Consider the following 22793-nt stretch of genomic DNA (forward strand, 5'->3'; position numbering starts at 1 on the left):
TTTTCGATATTTTGTCGTTTTGTTCGAATCAACCTACAAGTCTTGTAAGTTGTTGCATGTTTTACAAACAGAAATCCCACATAAATATTAATGAATTTTTTATGCTGGTACTTAGTAGCTTTCTAGATAAATAAAAAGTAAAATGAAACTTTGCGCTTACGAGTCATAAGTCAATTATTTTCAAATTCGTGTGAAAATAGCCCAGAATATTATTGCCAATTTATATTTTCACCATAGTGTACTTTTTAACATGAAAATTGTGGCTTGAAGCCTTAAAATATACATAGATCTGTAGAATATTCTGTAAAGGTACTAAATTAACATAATTATTAACTATTCAATGTGTGATTTAAGTTTATATTTTATTTTTTATTGGATGTTGTTATTTAGATAATCATGAAACGATGAGTTTAATAACTCGATTTTTCAAAGAAAAATAAAAATCGCGTATTTTGAATATTGCGTTTTGTACTATTATTATATTATTCTTTAAGTTTGTGCTTTTTTTACCAAAAATATCGTTTTTCCAATGTCGGATTCCGCTTTCATTGGCACTACTATCATCCACCTCATCTCGACCCAGATATTTTCCATTTCTTCTGATGTTTTCTTCTTCAGATTCACCGTACGAGGAGTATCCTGCTCTGCCATTCAAATGTCTGGTAGATTTTGAATCCGGTCTCTGAGGAAAAAGTAGAAAAAAATCTAATTAGAATAAATTTTAACATCGCAAGTATGAGATTATACATAAGTACCACAATCAAATCAACACTCGAGTAAGGTTATGCTAATAAACCTAATAGACTTGGCTAGATGGATTATGACGTTTATTTAAAAGGAATGCTTGCTAAACCAAGTCGTTATTACCAAAAATATTATTTCCAAAATAAGAGTCAATTCTTTAAATTGTTTGTTGAAAAATGTTAAACTTAATGTGTAGATGTTTTTTTTTTTACTTTTAGGGGATTTTAGGTGGTTAAAATAAGTAGATTTGGTCTTTTTCCGAACATAGGTCATTAGTGTCAACGCTAGATGTCTCCCCTCCATCTTATAGGAACCTTATCCGCTCGTTCCTGATATAATTCATTGATATTAATGATTTTTCATTATTTCCTTTGCGGATAGGTTGAAGAAATTAATATGGTAGCATCTGATTTAGATTCTAGGATTCCTGTACCACCTCTAAGATCATTTGGTCATTGCTCTCAGTCCCTTTTTAGGAGATATTTATCAATCCCTTTCAATCATAAGAGTAGTATTTTGCACTAACTTGTACTTGCAGGTTTTATATAATTTTCGTCATCAATAACGTAGTTATTACAGTGTGTCAAAAGATGGTTGAAATAATGATTGGTCATTGGTCTCAGTCCCTTTTTAGGAGATATTTAACAATCCCTTTCAATCATAAGAGTAGTATTTTGCACTAACTCGTACTTGCAGGTTTTATATAATTTTCGTCATCAATAACGTAGTTATTACAGTGTGTCAAAAGATGGTTGAAATAATGAGAAGTAAGGACAAAGGCTATAATAATTATGTAGGTTTATAAAATAATAATATTATAATGCCAAAAAGAAAAAAATAATGGAAATATAAGTACATAGACACTCTAGAAGTGGTAGAATAACCACATGAGTTCAAAAATTGCAAAATATTTACTTCTGAATGATCCATTTTCAAAATTCAAAGGCTGATATGTAGTACTTAATTAACAAGCAATGATGTACTCGTAGTTTATGAATTGACTCATAAAAAAATTACTTATTTGTGTTATTATATAATGTTTATGTTTCAATGTTGTTTTATAAAATAAATAAAAAAAAACTACTGTTATGTTACAATGTACATAGTGTTTGACAAAGTTGATGTTGTATCATAGTAATAGAAAGAATTATTCTGTGATTTAGTATGAGATTATACATAAGTACCACAATCAAATCAACACTCGTGTAAGGTTATGCTAATAAACCTAATAGACTTGGCTAGATGGATTATGACGTTTATTTAAAAGGAATGCTTGCTAAACCAAGTCGTTATCTCGAAGATAACAAATTTATGTCTTGAATACATAAGTACCTATTTAGCCCTATTCCTTGAAACAATATGGATAGTATTATCAGTTGTTTAACGACGAAATACTAAGAATATAATGACGGTGTTTACTTATGAAATTGAAAACAACATCCTATTACCTAGGTATTAATAAATACTTTTATAATAAAATGGTATTTAAAGTAAAATACATTAAAAACACTTAACCAACACATGGAAAAAGCTATAAAATATAGTTTCAGTGAGACTGTTTTAAAATACGCAGTCCAGAATTACAGAAAGTTGTAATAAGACGAGTTCTTTTGCGTGCAATATTAGATATCCAATAACATGACAGGATTAAAGCAGGAAATATTTAAAATTTCTGTTGAAAAAGCACAAAATAAAAATACTGAAAGCACATCAATCTCAATTAAGAATAACCTTGTCAAATTATGTGTCATTTTTTTTGTGAGTTAAGTCTTCGTCTTGTGAGAATAAGGCTGTAATTCGTCATAGAGCTAAGCTTCATAACTTCCAAAGAGAAAATAGGCAAAATAAAAATACTGAAAGCACATCAATCTCAATTAAGAATAACCTTGTCAAATTATGTGTCATTTTTTTTTGTGGGTTAAGTCTTCGTCTTGTGAGAATAAGGCTATAATTCGTCATAGAGCTAAGCTTCATAACTTCCAAAGAGAAAATAGAATCCATTGATGGATTTAGTAGACATTTATAGCGTTTTAAAAAGGTTAGCGATCGATAAAGGGTATTCTTGCATTTCTTGGTTATCATGTAGGTATCTACCTATAGTCGTGAAAGAATGAACGTTTCATATTAGACAAAATGTTTTATACGTGAGTTAAGTCTTCGTCTTGTGAGAATAAGGCTGTAATTCGTCATAGAGCTAAGCTTCATAACTTCCAAAGAGATAATAGAATCCATTGATGGATTTAGTAGACATTTATAGCGTTTTAAAAAGGTTAGCGATGGATAAAGAGTATTCTTGCATTTCTTGGTTATCATGTAGGTATCTACCTATAGTCGTGAAAGAACGAACGTTTCATATTAGACAAAATGTTTTATACAATTACATAATACAAATATTCCAAGAACTTTGATGTAGTCTAAAAATGGCAAAGAAACATGCTTTTTTTTATCATGAAATTAAATTCCACAGATACGTCAGTAAACAAAGGACCATTTCTAAAAATAAAATTCAGACATCCGATGAAAACATACAAATCAATCAATAAAAAAAGTAAACCAGTTTACTAAATATCATGATGTCATCAATACGAACTTGTAGCAAGTGACGAGTTTAATTTTGAGCTCTATGATCATAACAAAACTGTGCGAGACAAAGATGTAATAAAGAAAACACTGGTGGACTTGAGGAATACCTTATATGGCAACGCTTGGCTTTGAGGCTTTAAGCAAAGTTCGTATTACCTAAGTGATTTTACCTTCCTTGCGACAAGTAGAGAAAATATTTGTCTTTCAAATACTTGGACTTGTGAGTAGGTAAGTAAAATGTTTTTTTTTTTTTTTTTTTTTTCTTCGACAAATCATAGTTATAGGTGCTTGTACAAACGAGATACCTAGAACTTTTAAGCAATATGAAATTCTCCCTTGAATGACCTTAACTTCCATGACGTCTCTTCCTATATGGCTAGGAAGTACGGAAGCTAGGTACTCAACCTAGTTATTATTGTAAAGCATTCACAGAATTGAAATACTCACATGCTACGTAAAATAGACCATGATTTAGAATTTAGATTACTATCAAACGTAACTAGTAATGTAATGTTATCATGTGATGAGAATGAAACTTTGGATATAAATATCATATTTAAGTTAAAGATGGATATTCAAGAATTACCTTGCTCTCAACAGGAGGTATCATGTAAACATTGTAAACCCTGTTTTAAATTTCATAAAATAAATAGCAAATCGTTTCCTATAATAATAACATTATTAGAGATATACGTGCCTACTATAAAGATGTAAAACAGTTCTGGGCCATAAATCATGCAAAATTAGCGTGAGCATAATTTTTGGATAAAGTTTAGCACTAGGTACTTTCTTACTTTTTCAACATTGCAATGCGAATTTGAAATATAGGTTGGTTGATTTAGTCGAACTAGGTTGATTTGTACTAACTACTAACCTACGTACTTTATAATCTGTCGGTATCAGTAATCCAATTAAAGCCCATAATAATATATCTAATGGCCAGACTTTGAAAAAAAAAATAATAATAGTAAAGGTAATGAAAATGGATTTATTAAAACAAAACGCACGTTTGAATTATTTTAAAATTCTCTCAGTTGTTTACCAAAGAAAACTAGTGAAACTAGCTTCTAAGAATCTAAGGTAATATAGGTAAGTCATGCATTTATTTACGTGCCTATGATTAAAACTTAATTCAAACAGACTTTAATTGCATTTCTGCATTAGTTGTGGACTTGTGGTTGTATGGTTTTCCGTTATAAACACTTGAAACTGCTATCAGGCAGAATTTTTAGGATTTGATTTGCAATACGAGTTGTAGGTCATGCTGGTAGGTATAATGTAAAACATAATTACGTTTTATGAAGCTGATGACAAGCCATATTTTGGTAAAATACTGATAGCAGAAAAATACGAGCTCTTGTTACATAGGTAGTTTAATACGCAGGCAGAAGGCTGTCATAATTCTTAAAATAATTCCAAATTATGTATTTAGTAGTTTTAGTAGATATTAGGTTTAGCTCTACACAATTATGTCAATCTAATCCAAAGCAAAATATATAAAGTTCTGAACCTATTGCCTATTCATGACTGGAGCGTCTGGAGCTCTCCTTGTTGAACTGTTGATCAATTTACTTTCGTTATTTACCTAATACTATTCAACCCATAGGAGTATTTTTGAAGAAGTAAATGGAATCTGTGAAAGGTTCACTACAAATTTGAATAGGTACCTACTTCAGGTTGGAAGAATATGAAAATAATTTGACTCGTTGAATGAAGGACATAAATGAATTCATTTATGATTTCAACACAATTAGTCAAGAAGATAGGGTAAGAGAACAAGGTCTAGGTCACATTATTTATAGTTAGTAGAATAGACTCAATATCCTGCCGATTTTTCCCTTTTTAGAAATTCAATTTCCCAAGTGAGAAATACAACAACAACAACATTTTAATTGTGCTAAGCATAAATTCTCGTCAGAAATGTCATTCCCCACTTAATACAACTACGACTGTATAACGTGACTTGGACTCGAACCACCAACCTCCAGATGTAGAGTCCACCATGCTAAAAACCAAACCACAGCTAGGGTAGCTGAGCTTTTTTTTTCACTTACTGAGAATATTCTAATGACAAAAGATAAATAAAAATAAATTATCAATATTATTGTTATAATGTTTTTCCCCTCTCATGGCATTGGCACCGAACCACAGCTGGGGTAGCTGAGCTTTTTTTTTATTTACTGAGAATATTCTAATGACAAAAGATAAATAAAAATAAATTATCAATATTATTGTTATAATGTTTTTCCCCTCTCATGGCATTGGTCGAAGAAAAAGGAACTTGAGTTTCTTCTTCCTCATTATGCATCCAAAATTGCTAAAGTTCCACGTTTCCTGGTGTTATGCCTTATTATCTCTTCAGGCAGATTATTAAAGGTCGAAATTGATGGTGCAACTAGAAGTCAACTCAAAGTGGTTTCGCCAGTGACCAAGAAAGTGGTAGGTACTTGTGTTCATACGTGTAACTCTCATACACCGTATTTGGATTATCTATAGTCATAATTTCTCAAGTATGTACAAATTTGTTAATTTTACGACATAAATCCACTAATAAAACGTAGAGACTTCTATGTTCATCTAGTCGTATTAGTAGATCTTGGTTTGTAAACAAGAAATACATTGGGTCAAAGATTGGAACATAGAAATATATATCACTTGTAATAAAGTACATAAAAGGCAATAACATTGATCGGAGAAGGTTATCTTCTTCAAGCTATGAATACTCAATGTAGCAAGCGAACCAGTCTGTAACAAGTCTACCATGCTCAGAGCTTTATGTTATGTGCTAGGCAGTGGATAATGCTTTTCGTTCTGCTGAGGCCATAGGGTATTCAACAAGAAGTAAGCTTTGTGATGATGCATTGATGTAAATATTCAATCTATTCGCGAATACTATTATTGATATAACTGGTGCGAATAAAAAAGCACCTGTTAAAACTAAAAGAGAAATACGAGTAGATTGGTTATGGTTATTGGAGTAGAATCAAGAGTGAAAACTCTCACTGATATACGTAAAGATGTATATTTCAATCTCAGCGTGTGAAACAATCTCATATATTATGATTATATTATCTCAATAATTCTAATTGATAAAGCACACCACGTAGATAGTATTTAAATTAAAAAGTTCATTACTCTTGTGTATGTGCCCAACAAATTTAATAGATTTATACGTTTCATGTTGCCCAATGATCATTATACTTGTTTCAATAGAGAATAGATTACGCACAATTCTAATTGATAAAGCACACCACGTAGTATTTAAATTAAAAAGTTCATTACTCTTGTGTGAGTATGTGCCCAACAAATTTAATAGATTTATACGTTTCATGTTGCCCAATGATCATTATACTTGTTTCAATAGAGAATAGATTACGCACAGCCTAGACAATGTTCTCTAAAGTGTGTCCCAGAATCGATGATCTCCAAGTATTTAGCTGAATTTCAGGTTAGCAATCATGTTAACCCTTACAGTTATTATGAATTATTTATAGGCTATTATACTCAGGGATTCACCTGAGGACAAAATATCCAAGGATTCAGTTGACAATTTACAGAAAATTCACCGGACATCCCAACCTGTAAGATGGAAATATTTACCCATACCCGAAGTTTGGTCCACACTTTATTTGCCTTAAATCTACGTCACAAGACCAGTTGAGGACAATTAATTATACATGAATTCAAAGTACCCGAAGTTTGGTCCACACTTTATTTGCCTTAAATCTACGTCACAAGACCAGTTGAGGACAATTAATTATACATGAATTCAAAGTTATAGACGTAATTAGACAAATCGTGAGTAAAATATCTCTCCTCACGAATCGTGACGCTGGTTTCAAATGAGTTCTGGCATACGCAAAACTCAATTGGTTATTTCTATCCATTCATTGCAATCTTGGTTTGCGTTTGCAACATTTCTTACTTCTTCATCATCTTTTTCTTTCATTTTTATCGTAATGAGATGAGCTTCATGACAGAAATCACACCCTAATTGCCCTCATGATGTGTTTTAACATCGTTATCACAACAATGAATCATCTTTTTCTTTCATTTTTATCGTAATGAGATGAGCTTCATGACAGAAATCACACCCTAATTGCCCTCATGATGTGTTTTAACATCGTTATCACAACAATGAAATATTTCTTCTACAACTACATCATTAGTGCCATTGATATACTTCTTAGACACTTTGCATTTCCACTCGTACCTAGTTGTTAGTGAGATATAGGTATAAATATAGACTATATCACTTGGTAATGAAATGTTGACAATAAAGAATGTGTTTCCTTTTGGATTGGCCAATCTCTGCCTTTATTCTTCCTCATGAGTCATGCAGATGGAGCAATGGATTGACCATAACATGAGTATGTTAATGAACCAAGTGTACAGTTGAGTCCGGATGGCGCGAAATTTCAGATAGTTATTATTGTTTAGATATTGTAATATGCAGATATGCACCTATCTAAGTACATAGGTATGAAAAAATGCAATACCTAGAAGAGAAAATTGCTCACTTTAAACTTTTAAACGTTTCCATTTTTGATAAAAATTGCCTTTTGCATAGGTCATGCATTCTACGATTCTCTTTATTCTTAGCTTTGCTATCTAAAGTCAATTCTCTTAGCAAAACCAAGAATTAATAATTTTGAAAAGCGGTAACTAGCCATAAAAAGCCAAGAGTATTAAATAATGCCTATAGGGACACATGCATTCTGGACATAAACTAAGAAGGAAGAAAAAATAGTAAGAAAATGTCTGAAACAAAGGAACAAAAGTAACTGTTGAAACTTCGTCATCATAAAAAGAAAATATTAGTATGTTAATGAACCAAGTGTACAGTTGAGTCCGGATGGCGCGAAATTTCAGATAGTTATTATTGTTTGTAATATGCACCTATCTAAGTACATAGGTATGAAAAAACGCAATACCTAGAAGAGAAAATTGCTCACTTTAAACTTTTAAACGTTTCCATTTTTGATAAAATTGCCTTTTGCATAGGTCATGCATTCTACGATTCTCTTTATTCTTAGCTTTGCTATCTAAAGTCAATTCTCTTAGCAAAACCAAGAATTAATAATTTTGAAAAGCGGTAACTAGCCATATAAAGCCAAGAGTATTAAATAATGCCTATAGGGACACATGCATTCTGAATTTAAACTAAGAAGGAAGAAAAAATAATAAGAAAATGTCTGAAACAAAGGAACAAAAGTAACTGTTGAAACTTCGTCATCATAAAAAGAAGAAAAAAATCACCATAAAATTGACCAATTGCGAAAGTAAAAGTAACTTCAAGCTCGTCCAAGTTAGTAGTTCAAGCTACATGTAAGAAAAGTTGCATGCTGGTGGTATTAAACACAATTAATAGGGACACAATAAATAGGTTGAAAGACATGCATCTGGACATCAACTAAGAAGGAAGAAAAAATAGTAAGAAAATGTCTGAAACAAAGGAACAAAAGTAACTGTTGAAACTTCGTCATCATAAAAAGAAAAAAAATCACTTCAAAATTGACCAATTGCGAAAGTAAAAGTAACTTCAAGCTCGTCCAAGTTAGTAGTTCAAGCTACATGTAAGAAAAGTTGCATGCTGGTAATCACCATAAAATCGACCAATTGCGAAAGTAAAAGTAACTTCAAGCTCGTCCAAGTTAGTAGTTCAAGCTACATGTAAGAAAAGTTGCATGCTAGTATTTCCTTAGTTGGTTAATGTACTCGGACTACTTTATTTATTTCCTTTGGGCGTTCATAAGTCACAAAGCGAAATACTTTGTTCGAAACTACAAATTTTCTCGAACAAAGTGTATTGTTTTCCATGACTCGAGTTTTTCTTAACAGGGTGTACCTGTACATTTGTACAATAAAAGTCCTTACCGGATGTAACTAATTTGTAAACCTGTACATATCTCTATAACTTGAGTTGTGAAATGGAAATTTAAACAATTTAAAATCTTTCTTTCGTCTTTCACAGAAAATTACTATTTTGTGGTTACAGTAACAATGCGACCTTTGTTTGGATTTATTTTTGCCATACGAGTATAAAGATGTAAAACAGTTCTGGGCCATAAATCATGCAAAATTAGCGTGAGCATAATTTTTGGATAAAGTTTAGAACTAGGTACTTTCTTACTTTTTCAACATTGCAATGCGAATTTGAAATATAGGTTGGTTGATTTAGTATTTTAGTCGAACTAGGTTGATTTAGACTAACTACTAACCTACGTACTTTATAATCTGTCGGTATCAGTAATCCAATTAAAGCCCATAATAATATATCTAATGGCCAGACTTTGAAAAAAAAAATAATAATAGTAAAGGTAATGAAAATGGATTTATTAAAACAAAACGCACGTTTGAATTATTTTAAAATTCTCTCAGTTGTTTACCAAAGAAAACTAGTGAAACTAGCTTCTAAGAATCTAAGGTAATATAGGTAAGTCATGCATTTATTTACGTGCCTATGATTAAAACTTAATTCAAACAGACTTTAATTGCATTTCTGCATTAGTTGTGGAAAAGGTAATGAAAATGGATTTATTTAAACAAAACGCACGTTTCAATTATTTTAAAATTCTCTCAGTTGTTTACCAAAGAAAACTAGTGAAACTAGCTTCTAAGAATCTAAGGTAATATATAGGTAAGTCATGCATTTATTTACGTGCCTATGATTAAAACTTAATTCAAACAGACTTTAATTGCATTTCTGCATTAGTTGTGGACTTGTGGTTGTATGGTTTTCCGTTATAAACACTTGAAACTGCTATCAGGCAGAATTTTTAGGATTTGATTTGCAATATGAGTTGTAGGTCATGCTGGTATAATGTAAAACATAATTACGTTTTATGAAGCTGATGACAAGCCATATTTTGGTAAAATACTGATAGCAGAAAAATACGAGCTCTTCATGCTGGTAGGTATAATGTAAAACATAATTACGTTTTATGAAGCTGATGACAAGCCATATTTTGGTAAAATACTGATAGCAGAAAAATACGAGCTCTACTTGTAGGTCATGCTGGTATAATGTAAAACATAATTACGTTTTATGAAGCTGATGACAAGCCATATTTTGGTAAAATGCTGATAGCAGAAAAATACGAGCTCTTGTTACATAGGTAGTTTAATACGCAGGCAGAAAGCTGTCATAATTCTTAAAATAATTCCAAATTATGTATTTAGTAGTTTTAGTAGATATTAGGTTTAGCTCTACACAATTATGTCAATCTAGACTGAGTTTAATCTGTTGGTCGCCTCCGCTTAGGTTACTTGGGCGTACTAGAAGTAGTTTTGTTATAAATTCTTGATGAGGTCGTATATGGTAGGGCAAGAGATCCAAGCTCCGTGGTACTGAGAGCTGAGAGCATGTGGGGGAATTCAGCAAGAATATGTTGTGGGTGTCGAGGAAATGTAGGAGATAGGAGAACTCTGTATACCATTTCGTGTTGGTTTAATAATATTCATCGCCTTGAAACCGAGTGGGATACAATTTTATTGTAGTAGGATGTAACTAATATGTAAAGCTGTATCTCTATAACTTGAGTTGTGAAATGGAAATTTAAACAATATAAAATCTTTCTTTCGTCTTTCACAGAAAATTACTATTTTGTGGTTACAGTAACAATGCGACCTTTGTTTGGATTTATTTTTGCCATAAAAAGTTGTTAGTGGATGTGCCAAAAGTACAAAATTTTCCGATTCAGTTGAGAGAGAGAGAGAGAGAGAGAGAGAGAGAGACGAGAGAGAGAGACGAGAGATTAAGTATTAGTGGATGTGCCAAAATACATTTTTCTTAATTAACTTTAGAATATGCAAAATTTGAGATTCTACACAATGTCATCAATAAAATCATACATCTTAAATAAAAAGAATGTACCTGTAGCAAGCAGAATTTTAGTATCACAAAATTTAATGTTCCCTTTTACAATTTATAGGCAAAAGGCAGATAATGTTAATAGCAGGCTAACATGTTTCCTTATCAGATAATAATTACACCAACGTATAATATGAAGTACGAACACCACATCATATTAGTAGATGTGCCAAAATACATTTTTCCTAATTAACTTTAGAATGGTATGCATAATTTAAGATTCTACACAAGGTCATCAATAAAATCATACATCCTAAATAAAAAGAATGTACTTTTAGCAAGCAGAATTTTAGTATCACAAAATTTAGTGTTCCCTTTTAAAATTTATAGGCAAGAGGCAGATAATGTTAATAGCAGGCTAACATGTTTCCTTATCAGATAATAATTACACCAACGTATAATATGAAGTACGAACACCACTTCATTCTAAATGTCAGTGACAATTTAATTCGTCCAGTTTTCATACCTAGTTAATGATTGAGAAAATTGATCTAGTTCTGCATGATTATGATTGATCTTGATTTAGAATTTTAAGCCTTCAGCTGTTAGTAATTTAGTACCTAGGTACATTTTATTTTAGGATAGGTAGTAGGTACAATAGAGAGTGGATAAAATTTAAGATTTGCTGTCAGGCTGACATATGTTTCCTTGTTTCATGGGTTGGTCACTGGATTGCTGCAAAGTACCTTACTGTATACAGATAGATAGCAGAGTAAAAATAGACATTGTATGCACCATAGCCCTCGACATAGAAACCTTAGTTAATTAGCACTTAATCTGGAAGTATGATAGAGAATGTTAAGATCTGCAAATAATTCCCTTATCGAATATTGAAATTTCATTTAATAAGTTTCAATTTAATGTTTATTCGCGAACATTTGATGTTAAAAATATAATAAACCCATCCGTAAAAGCAGCTGCTTGTGCCATGGGTGGGAAAACAATATTGAGTCGTAAAAAATTGACCAATTTGAAAAAGAGATAAAATCCAACCACCGTCCTGAGCACCCTGTAACTCATTGTTCTACGATTTCCACGATTTTGTATTGAACAGTTGTGTAATAAAAAGAAGTCATTTGCTGTACAAAGTCTATGCCTCGGTATAGAAATAAGAAAGTTGAGTGGTCTATTGTTAACTTGCGGGCTTTGTTCAGAAAACTAGCCAGGTTGTTCCAAGAAGAAAAACTAACAAAACGTTGATATTATTGGAAATATTGTGATGAGATCATTATCAGTGTGTTTACTGATGAAGTAGGTATTTGATGATATACGATGCCGATGCCGACATGGATAAAACGCTTCAGGCAATAGTGAGGTACCGCGGTATGAGGTAAAACATTGCATCTTTAAATGTCACTATGCCATTTTCAAAGAAAACATCCCGGCGGATTTTTCCAAAGATTTTACAGAGGAAAACCTTCTTTGTGAAATAACTATCGCGCATCAAGCCTGGGGTGCGCGAACGCCAAGAATGTCACTATGCCATTTTCAAAGAAAACGTTCCGGCGGATTTTTCCAAAGATTTTACAGAGGAAAACCTTCTTTGTGAAATAACTATCGCGCATCAAGCCTGGGGTGCGCGAACGCCAACATATCGAATTGACCATTGATAGCAATGTGGTTGAATTGTTCACCTGGTAATTCTGATGAGAGCATGTCTTCAGCGCCTGCCAAGGTATGTAAATAGGTAGATCCTGATTTCTTTGAGAACTTGACTTCGAATAGCACTCGAATTGGGTGGTAGAAGATATATGACTTAACCAGTCAAGTGAGTATTGACTTTGCCTAGTGGTATGGTTTGTTTATTTGAAAGTTTCTATTTAGGTTTGAAAGTTTGTGTATAGGTTTGGAATGATCTTGATTTTCATAGTTCCTTCTAGCCACTTTCATCAACCACCTGACCCTTTTACCATGTATAGCCTTAACCTCTGCTCTACTGAATGGACTGTCATTACTATGCAAAACATAAACATTAGATATTGTGTCATTCCTGTTCTGCCCTCACATGATGTCATATGTATAGGCGTACCAGGAGTGTTTTTCTTCACTAAACAAGAGTTCCTACGAGTAATTCGCAGTTATTACTTTATATGATTTGATCGTAGGCGGGGAAACGCAAGAAAAAGGAGATTTACTCAACAGAAAGAAGCTCGAGAAGATGATGTAGGAAATTTTGAACTCCAATCTAAACCTTATGAATATGGAAAGATATACTTGGGACTTTCTGGGGTGGACTGATTTTTTCTGTTCCTGACCATGAGGCCTGGAATAACCATTAAGGAAAAAATTCTACTTCTTGGAAATTAAAAATTAAATTAATCAAGGACATCTTGTGAGTAATGAATTAATGACTAAACGTTTGACCATATAGGTACTTAGGTAATTACAAAAAAATAGTTACCTATACTCATTTGAAAAAAAGGTAGATACTTGAACATCTGAAAGATTGATGTGAATCAAACTCAACTTCAAATACAATTACAAGAACCAAAACAGCGTCTCTAATAGAAACTGTAGTTGTATGACATTGTTGTTAAATTCTCTCTGAAAAAGTTTGTACGATAATCTCATCTCCTTAGGCCTTTTAGGGTGAACCTAAATTCAAGTTACTATGTATATTCGTAATTTACAAGTGTATAACTTTTCTTACCCGATAAACATTTTCCGAATCCGAGGATGAAGCGGTTCTCCTTGAACATCTGAAAGATTGATGTGAATCAAACTCAACTTCAAATACAATTACAAGAACCAAAACAGCTTCTCTAATAGAAACTCTAGTTGTATGACATTGTTGTTAAATTCTCTCTGAAAAAGTTTGTACGATAATCTCATCTCCTTAGGCCTTATAGGGTGAACCTAAATCATACTTGAACATCTGAAAGATTGATGTGAATCAAACTCAACTTCAAATACAATTACAATAAGAACCAAAACAGCTTCTCTAATAGAAACTGTAGTTGTATGACATTGTTGTTAAATTCTCTCTGAAAAAGTTTGTAGGATAATCTCATCTCGTTAGGCCTTATAGGGTGAACCTAAATCCAAGTTACTATGTATATTCGTAATTTACAAGTGTATAACTTTTCTTACCCGATAAACATTTGTGTTCAAAGCTTGGAAACTTCTAGAGCTTTTAAATACGAAATTAGCTATCATATTTTACAGTGGATTTTTATTATTAATAAATTTAATACTCGTACTATTATCTTGTTTACCTATTTTCATCACTAGGTATTGGCATTTTTTCAAAATTGTTACATGTTCAAAGCTTGGAAACTTCTAGAGCTTTTAAATACGAAATTAGCTATCATATTTTACAGTGGAATTTTATTATTAATAAATTTAATACTCGTACTATTATCTTGTTTACCTATTTTCATCACTAGGTATTGGCATTTTTTCAAAATTGTTACTTGTTGCTAATGTAAGGTTTGCTTCTCTAGTGGTATGTCCTTTTTTCAAAATTCGTCCCTAGCTCTAATGTTGGAACTTACTCGTAAGATGATGTCCAGTATTAATGCCACTTGAAGTATTTTTACTTAGCTTATGCGAAATATAGATATCATGAAAATTTTAAAATAAAGGCGAGCTTGTACCATAAAACTAGAAATCATAAGCAGAATACGTGAGATACCTTTTTCCATCAATAAAATAAGAGCGGTACCTAGGTTCTGTATTTGTAGGTGCTCCTGAGAAATAGGTAAGATCATTCTAAATGTCAGTGACAATTTAATTCGTCAAGTTTTCATAGTTAATGATTGAGAAAATTGATCTAGTTCTGCATAATTATGATTGATCTTGATTTAGAATTTTAAGCCTTCGGCTGTTAGTAATTTAGTACCTAGGTACATTGTATTTTAGGATAGGTAGTAGGTACAATAGAGAGTGGATAAAATTTAAGATTTGCTGTCAGGCTGACATATGTTTCCTTGTTTCATGGGTTGGTCACTGGATTGCTGCAAAGTACCTTACTGTATACAGATAGATAGCAGAGTAAAAATAGACATTGTATGCACCATAGCCCTCGACATAGAAACCTTAGTTAATTAGCACTTAATCTGGAAGTATGATAGAGAATGTTAAGATCTGCAAATAATTCCCTTATCGAATATTGAAATTTTATTTAATAAGTTTCCATTTAATGTTTATTCGCGAACATTTGATGTTAAAAATATTTAAAAATAAACCCATCCGTAAAAGCAGATGCTTGTGCCATGGATGGGAAAACACTATTAAGTCGTAAGAAATTGACCAATTTGAAAAAGAGATAAAATCCAACTACCGTCTTGAGCACCCTGTAACTCATTGTTCTACGATTTCCACGATTTTGTATTGAACAGTTGTGTAATAAAAAGAAGTCATTTGCTGTACAAAGTCTATGCCTCGGTATAGAAATAAGAAAGTTGAGTGGTCTATTGTTAACTTGCGGGCTTTGTTCAGAAAACTAGCCAGGTTGTTCCAAGAAGAAAAACTAACAAAACGTTGATATTATTGGAAATATTGTGATGAGATCATTATCAGTGTGTGTTACTGATGGAGTATTTCAGTATTTGATGATATACGATGCCGATGCCGACATGGATAAAACGCTTCAGGCAATAGTGAGGTACCGCGGTATGAGGTAAAACATTGCATCTTTAAATGTCACTATGCCATTTTCAAAGAAAACATCCCGGCGGATTTTTCCAAAGATTTTACAGAGGAAAACCTTCTTTGTGAAATAACTATCGCGCATCAAGCCTGGGGTGCGCGAACGCCAACATATCGAATTGACCATTGATAGCAATGTGGTTGAATTGTTCACCTGGTAATTCTGATAAGAGCATGTCTTCAGCGCCTGCCAAGGTATGTAAATAGGTAGATCCTGATTTCTTTGAGAACTTGACTTCAAATAGCACTCGAATTGGGTGGTAGAAGATATATGACTTAACCAGTCAAGTGAGTATTGACTTTGCCTAGTGGTATGGTTTGTTTATTTGTAGTCTATTTCCAAATATTGATGACCAAAAACTACAATGGGAGACAAGAATTTCGCCATGTAATTTTCATCTTTATGTCTGAAACATAGTAAACGTAGTATTTTTTTATTTTTTCAATGAACCAAAAATTTGGACATAGATTCTTTATTGGACTAGAGGAGGGAACACACCAATGAATGACTGACTGACTATTATATTATTGTAGTCTATTTCCAAATATTGATGACCAAAAACTACAATGGGAGACAAGAATTTCGCCATGTAATTTTCAACTTTATGTCTAAAACATAGTAAACGTAGTATTTTTTATTTTTTTCAATGAACCAAAAATTTGGACATAGATTCTTTATTGGACTAGAGGAGGGAACACACCAATGAATGACTGACTGACTATTATACCTTGTAGAATGGTCATGGTTTCAACAATCATTCTACCTTAATATATTTTATCACAACTATCTACCTGTTACTGTTATGCATATATTTGAATTTTGTGAATATTCCGTGTTTGAGATTAAGATGCTGCATTTGTTTAAAGAGCAGTGGTATGGAAAATTGCCTATGAAAATCTGAGATGAACAGCAATAAAAAGTTTATCTGTTATGACAATGGCGCGAGTGCTCAGCAAAACTTTTAACTAGGTATATAAAAGACATAAGAAACATCTTAAGTGCCATTTGAATTGTATTGTTTCAACTGAAAACTTGTGAGACGTCGACAACTTGTAGAGTTCTTCATCTAACCAGAATTTCATTTTAGAGAGACTTGAACGAACGGCTGAGGTACTTGACTCAATCAGGTAAATAAATATTAAACAATATACTTTAGTATCAATCATACACATAATCTACTGTTTGCCTTTTACAATAGGTAACTGCATTTATGTCCTAAATACCTCGCTAGATAAATTGATTCTCTTTGGGCGAAGATCACTTTGATGTTCAAAGTGTAGAACTTTTGCGTTGGTTTAAGTTCTGCCTCAGGGTTCTAATTTGATTAATTGACAAGAAATGATTCTTAGGTTCAAATATATCTAATGAATCATTTAGTTATGGGTTTATTGAACTAGTATTTAACGAACTAATATTGGTAATGTAGTTTTGCAGCGAATATGATTGCCTTAGTGGCAATTAGTACATTGACAAGAGGGTAGGATTGACGCTGTCTGAGAATGCTGATGGGGGCAATATCTCTTTTGATGTTATTTGACACATTGGCAGTTTCATGTAGGATTTTCGAGCGGTTACAATCGACTTAAACCGTTGCATCCGTTTTAGTCAATCGTTTAGCGCAACGCCTTCGACGTGTTTCGGCCTTATTGAGTATCTCTAACTCTCAGATGCTGGATAACAATGTGGAACTATTATACATACTTCAAAATGGACCAACTTCAACCGTGACCTAAACTGCTAAAGAAAATCATATAGGTATTTCATATTTCTAGGGTATCTTTTTGGTGGAGACGCCTGAACACCAAGAACAATAATTTAGTTAAGCATGTACTTCTCCTCCTCCTCCTCCTCCTTCTGAAGAGAATCTCCTTGTCCTCTGAGTCACATCCTCTCTCCCTCTCTCTCTCTCTCTCTCTCTCTCTCTCTCTCTCTCTCTCTCTCTCTCTCTCTCTCTCCCTCATATTTTACAGTGGAATTTTATTATTAATAAATTTAATACTCGTACTATTATCTTGTTTACCTATTTTCATCACTAGGTATTGGCATTTTTTCAAAATTGTTACTTGTTGCTAATGTAAGGTTTGCTTCTCTAGTGGTATGTCCTTTTTTCAAAATTCGTCCCTAGCTCTAATGTTGGAACTTACTCGTAAGATGATGTCCAGTATTAATGCCACTTGAAGTATTTTTACTTAGCTTATGCGAAATATAGATATCATGAAAATTTTAAAATAAAGGCGAGCTTGTACCATAAAACTAGAAATCATAAGCAGAATACGTGAGATACCTTTTTCCATCAATAAAATAAGAGCGGTACCTAGGTTCTGTATTTGTAGGTGCTCCTGAGAAATAGGTAAGGATAGGATGCTAACAACATTAAACGATAATCATAAAAGTAAAGTACTTAGGAAGATATGGATCATTATAAAACTGTGTGAATTTAATGCTCCTACTTAAAATATTATTGCGATGAAGGAGTAAAATAAAAATAAGCTCAACCTTCTAGGGATGGTCTGGTAAATACGTCAAATTCTTTAATTTTCTATTCAGTAGGTATAGAATCATTTCAATCTTCTGTTGTCAGTAACTTGTTTATTTAATTGACTTGTATTTTAAATTAAATTCATACAATAATGATATAAAAAATAAAATGTATATTATGAATGAGACAAAATAAAAGATACGTTCCATCCCTAGTTGAGTTTTTTTTCTGAAAACTAAAACGGTAAATCTGCATATAATTTGCTCGCTTAGTATGTTTGATCTTCTTAACTTTAACCGTAACTATATTTATAATTTTACTACTCCCTCGAATCTGGGGGCATTAACAAGGGATTTAGGTGAAATCAGAAATTATCACAAAGTTATAATGACTGCTGCTAAGCTGATTCAGATGTACCTACGTAGTTTTACACTGTCAGAAGCTTTCATCATCAAAGATAAAGGACATCTGAGCTAGTGGCGAGTGCCAATCGTTTAATTGTGGTATGCAACTTCAGATCCATGTCATTGTGAGGCTCGAAAATCATTCCTGATTACTTCCAAGATCCTTAAGAGTCTATTCTTGTAATTTGAAAACCATTAAATGCTAAAGTCATGTTAAGTTTTCTTGACTTATCTTATAATAGAATAGAACAATCACATTAGGTGTAAAAACTCCTCAATCTTATTAATTTAATTTCAATAATTTGTTGAAATTTAATTTGTTAAAGCGTTACTGAACAGTTTTACCAATTAAACAAATTGTCTTGAGAAGGAGCTTGTTTGACACGAGATATGAATTGAGGTGGATTGCTTTCTTGCTAATTAGAAAACTTTCTGAATTTTCTTGCATTATAACCTTCAAACTTGGGAGTTTATTGAAAATTAATTTAATTGAATTTTCAAACTGATATCGAAGTTTTTTGCAACTCAAAGTACATTCTGTTCTACTTTTGTCGCCGGCTGTAAAAGCCATTGTTTACTGTGACCTACTTGGATGAAAATGTGTAACCAACAGAAATAACAGATAATTAAATTATGATTATTTTATAGGCACAAAAGCCTATGTTTTGTTCTACGAACGAATATGCTCTATCTAGCCTTGACTTTAAAGTTATGGTCATGATGAACTTTTTTTTCGTTTCAAGTTCAACCTGTTTGTGATTTATTGCTTCATTTTTATTACAGTTAAGCAAAAAAATGATTTGAAGGGCTATGGCACCAAACATTAAACAAGATGTTCTTCCTGTGCAAAAAAAAAAAAAAAAAATCATATCCGTAGGTTTGAAATAAATTCAGATTTTATTTTTTATGTAGGTATGTAGAACTTTTGCGTTGGTTTAAGTTCTGCCTCAGGGTTCTAATTTGATTAATTGACAAGAAATGATTCTTAGGTTCAAATATATCTAATGAATCATTTAGTTATGGGTTTATTGAACTAGTATTTAACGAACTAATATTGGTAATGTAGTTTTGCAGCGAATATGATTGCCTTAGTGGCAATTAGTACATTGACAAGAGGGTAGGATTGACGCTGTCTGAGAATGCTGATGGGGGCAATATCTCTTTTGATGTTATTTGACACATTGGCAGTTTCATGTAGGATTTTCGAGCGGTTACAATCGACTTAAACCGTTGCATCCGTTTTAGTCAATCGTTTAGCGCAACGCCTTCGACGTGTTTCGGCCTTATTGAGTATCTCTAACTCTCAGATGCTGGATAACAATGTGGAACTATTATACATACTTCAAAATGGACCAACTTCAACCGTGACCTAAACTGCTAAAGAAAATCATATAGGTATTTCATATTTCTAGGGTATCTTTTTGGTGGAGACGCCTGAACACCAAGAACAATAATTTAGTTAAGCATGTACTTCTCCTCCTCCTCCTCCTCCTTCTGAAGAGAATCTCCTTGTCCTCTGAGTCACATCCTCTCTCCCTCTCTCTCTCTCTCTCTCTCTCTCTCTCTCTCTCTCTCTAATCTCTTTTGGTGTTATTTGACACATTGGCAGTTTCATGTAGGATTTTCGAGCGGTCACAATCGACTTAAACCGTTCCATCCGTTTTAGTCAATCGTTTAGCGCAACGCCTTCGACGTGTTTCGGTCTTATTGAGTATCTCTAACTCTCAGATGCTGGATAACAATGTGGAAGTATTATACATACTTCCAAAATGGACCAACTTCAACCGTGATCTAAACTGCTAAACAAAATTAGATAGGTGTTTAGATCATATTTCTAGGGTATCTTTTTGGTGGAGACGCCTGAACAACAAGAACAATAATTTAGTTAAGCATGTACTTCTTCTTCTTCTTCTCCTCCTCCTCCTTCTGAAGAGAATCTCCTTGTCCTCTGAGTCACATCCTCTCTCTCTCTCTCTCTCTCTCTCTCCTTATAGGGTGAACCTAAATCCAAGTTACTATGTATATTCGTAATTTACAAGTGTATAACTTTTCTTACCCGATAAACATTTTCCGAATCCGAGGATGAAGCGGTGTCATCTTTTTCTTTCATTAGTCCGTCCTTCCTTTATTATTACAATAGTAATAAAAAGGTATAAGGGACGGACTATTGTATTCGCTTCGCCGAGGATGAAGCGGTTCTCTTGAGTTTGGTATTCTTTTGGCTCATCCCTGGGTTTCCTTTATATCGAGAGCTCATCACAGATTCTTTCTCGTTTTCAAGCTCAGCCGCTTTTTTTCTCTTCGTTTTTGGATTGAAAAATTGTTTCACTTTTTCCATAGGGGACAATTTCTTTTCCTTTTTGACTTCATGGTGATAGGGTAAAGACATGGTAGATGCCATCAGGTCATCACTGCGTCTTCTTTCCTGGGGAATGTCATGTTTAGTGCTAGAAGATGTCACATAGTGGGAGTTACTTCGCTTGACCTTTCGATTTCTTTCCATTTGTCTCGTGATATCATCCGGATATTTCACAGGCAAATACTTGGAATTCCTGGAGCTCCTGAAACTACTGGCGATTTCCTCGTCAATGGAATTCTTTCTAGCATCACTCAGTTCCGAAACAGAATCGTCCAGAATGCTGTGGTTCTTACTTTTGATGGTGCGCCTTTTTTGCTGCAGCTGTTCGTTCTTGGAGTACCTGTTGTCGATGTCCACACTAGATGGTGAAGAGTTGTTACTCCTATCCCGTACACTTTTTATGGGAACTTCAGAACCATGTACAAACATTCTTTTGTGATGTTTCATCTCCAGTGTTTCCCTGCGTAAAGTCACATCGCTTTTAGACGGTAATGACGGAATATTGAAAGAATCAGCTCTATCAATTAAAGAAGAACGTTTCCACAAACATTCGCTTGTGATGTTTCATCTCCAATGTTTCCCTGCGTAAAGTCACATCGCTTTTAGACGGTAATGACGGAATATTGAAAGAATCAGCTCTATCAATTAAAGAAGAACGTTTCACATTGGAAAAATCATCCCGGTCGATAGAAGGCTTAATATTATGAGTAACACTTTTATCACCAAAGTTCCTTCGGGTTCTATTCATAGTATAACGAATAGTCGATTCAGGAATATTATTTACAGGTTCGTGCATATTTAGATTTAAATTACTTTTAGCTTTAATCATGTTAATAATTTTTTCTTCGGGATGTTCCGATGATAGAATCCAATCATCTTTCGCCATGGTTTATTTATTTGATTATTTTTATAGAAAAAAATTAAATGTAAAAAATTAATTATTACAAAAGAGACTAACACCGTACACCAGGATTAAACATACACTGACTCAAGACTGAGTTATTAAATGTAAAAAATTAATTATTACAAAAGAGACTAACACCGTACACCAGGATTAAACATACACTGACTCAAGACTGAGTTATTTAATTATGAGGACTTAAAAAGTTTAGGACCAGTCAGTTTTACGTATACAGGGTCCTACAGTATCACGAAAAGCTAGAGTTCTGTTGAACACTGCAAAGTTAGGGTAAAAGAAAAAAAAAATCGAGGTCTCATTCCTCGTTCGCATCAGTACTTGGTTTGGAAAATTTGTTTAGCCATACAAAGCGATAATTATTGCTGAAGCATCATGAGCCCCTGGAAATACATTAGACTACTGACCGGACTGACGAAGAGATTTATTTGCAAAAGTACAAAAAATCCATTTAATTTGAAAAGAAAAAAATCCATTTAATCTATATAAAATTGTAGATTTGTCTGTACATTGCTTAGAATCGTGAAATTTTTAGTTATTCTTACTCCTTATGCATCCCCGATCGAGGTCTCATTCCTCGTTCGCATCAGTACTTGGTTTAGAAAATTTCTTTAGCCATCCAAAGCGACAATTATTGCTGAAGCATCATGAGCATGTTGCTCCCTGGAAATACATTAGACGACTGACCGGACTGACGAAGAGATTTATTTGCAAAAGTACAAAAAATCCATTTAATTTGAAAAGAAAAAAATCAATTTAATCTATATAAAATTGTAGATTTGTC

At 33.0% G+C, this 22793-nt stretch overlaps 1 protein-coding gene across 1 annotated transcript; it reads right to left on the bottom strand.

The window, feature by feature from the left end:
• Positions 1-510: 510 nt before the first annotated feature.
• LOC103505042 lies at positions 511-21632 on the bottom strand (the record flags this gene model as incomplete). The annotated part of the gene is made up of 3 exons (XM_008469350.2): positions 20936-21632; positions 13851-13890; positions 511-682 (listed from the first exon to the last, which is right to left on the bottom strand). Coding segments are annotated over exons 1-3 (817 nt in total), but the record flags the coding sequence as incomplete, so codon positions are not given.
• Positions 21633-22793: the final 1161 nt, after the last annotated feature.

This window comes from Diaphorina citri, unplaced genomic scaffold (assembly GCF_000475195.1).
Source record: "Diaphorina citri unplaced genomic scaffold, Diaci psyllid genome assembly version 1.1 scaffold147, whole genome shotgun sequence".
In the NCBI taxonomy this organism is placed as follows: Eukaryota; Metazoa; Arthropoda; class Insecta; order Hemiptera; family Psyllidae; genus Diaphorina; species Diaphorina citri.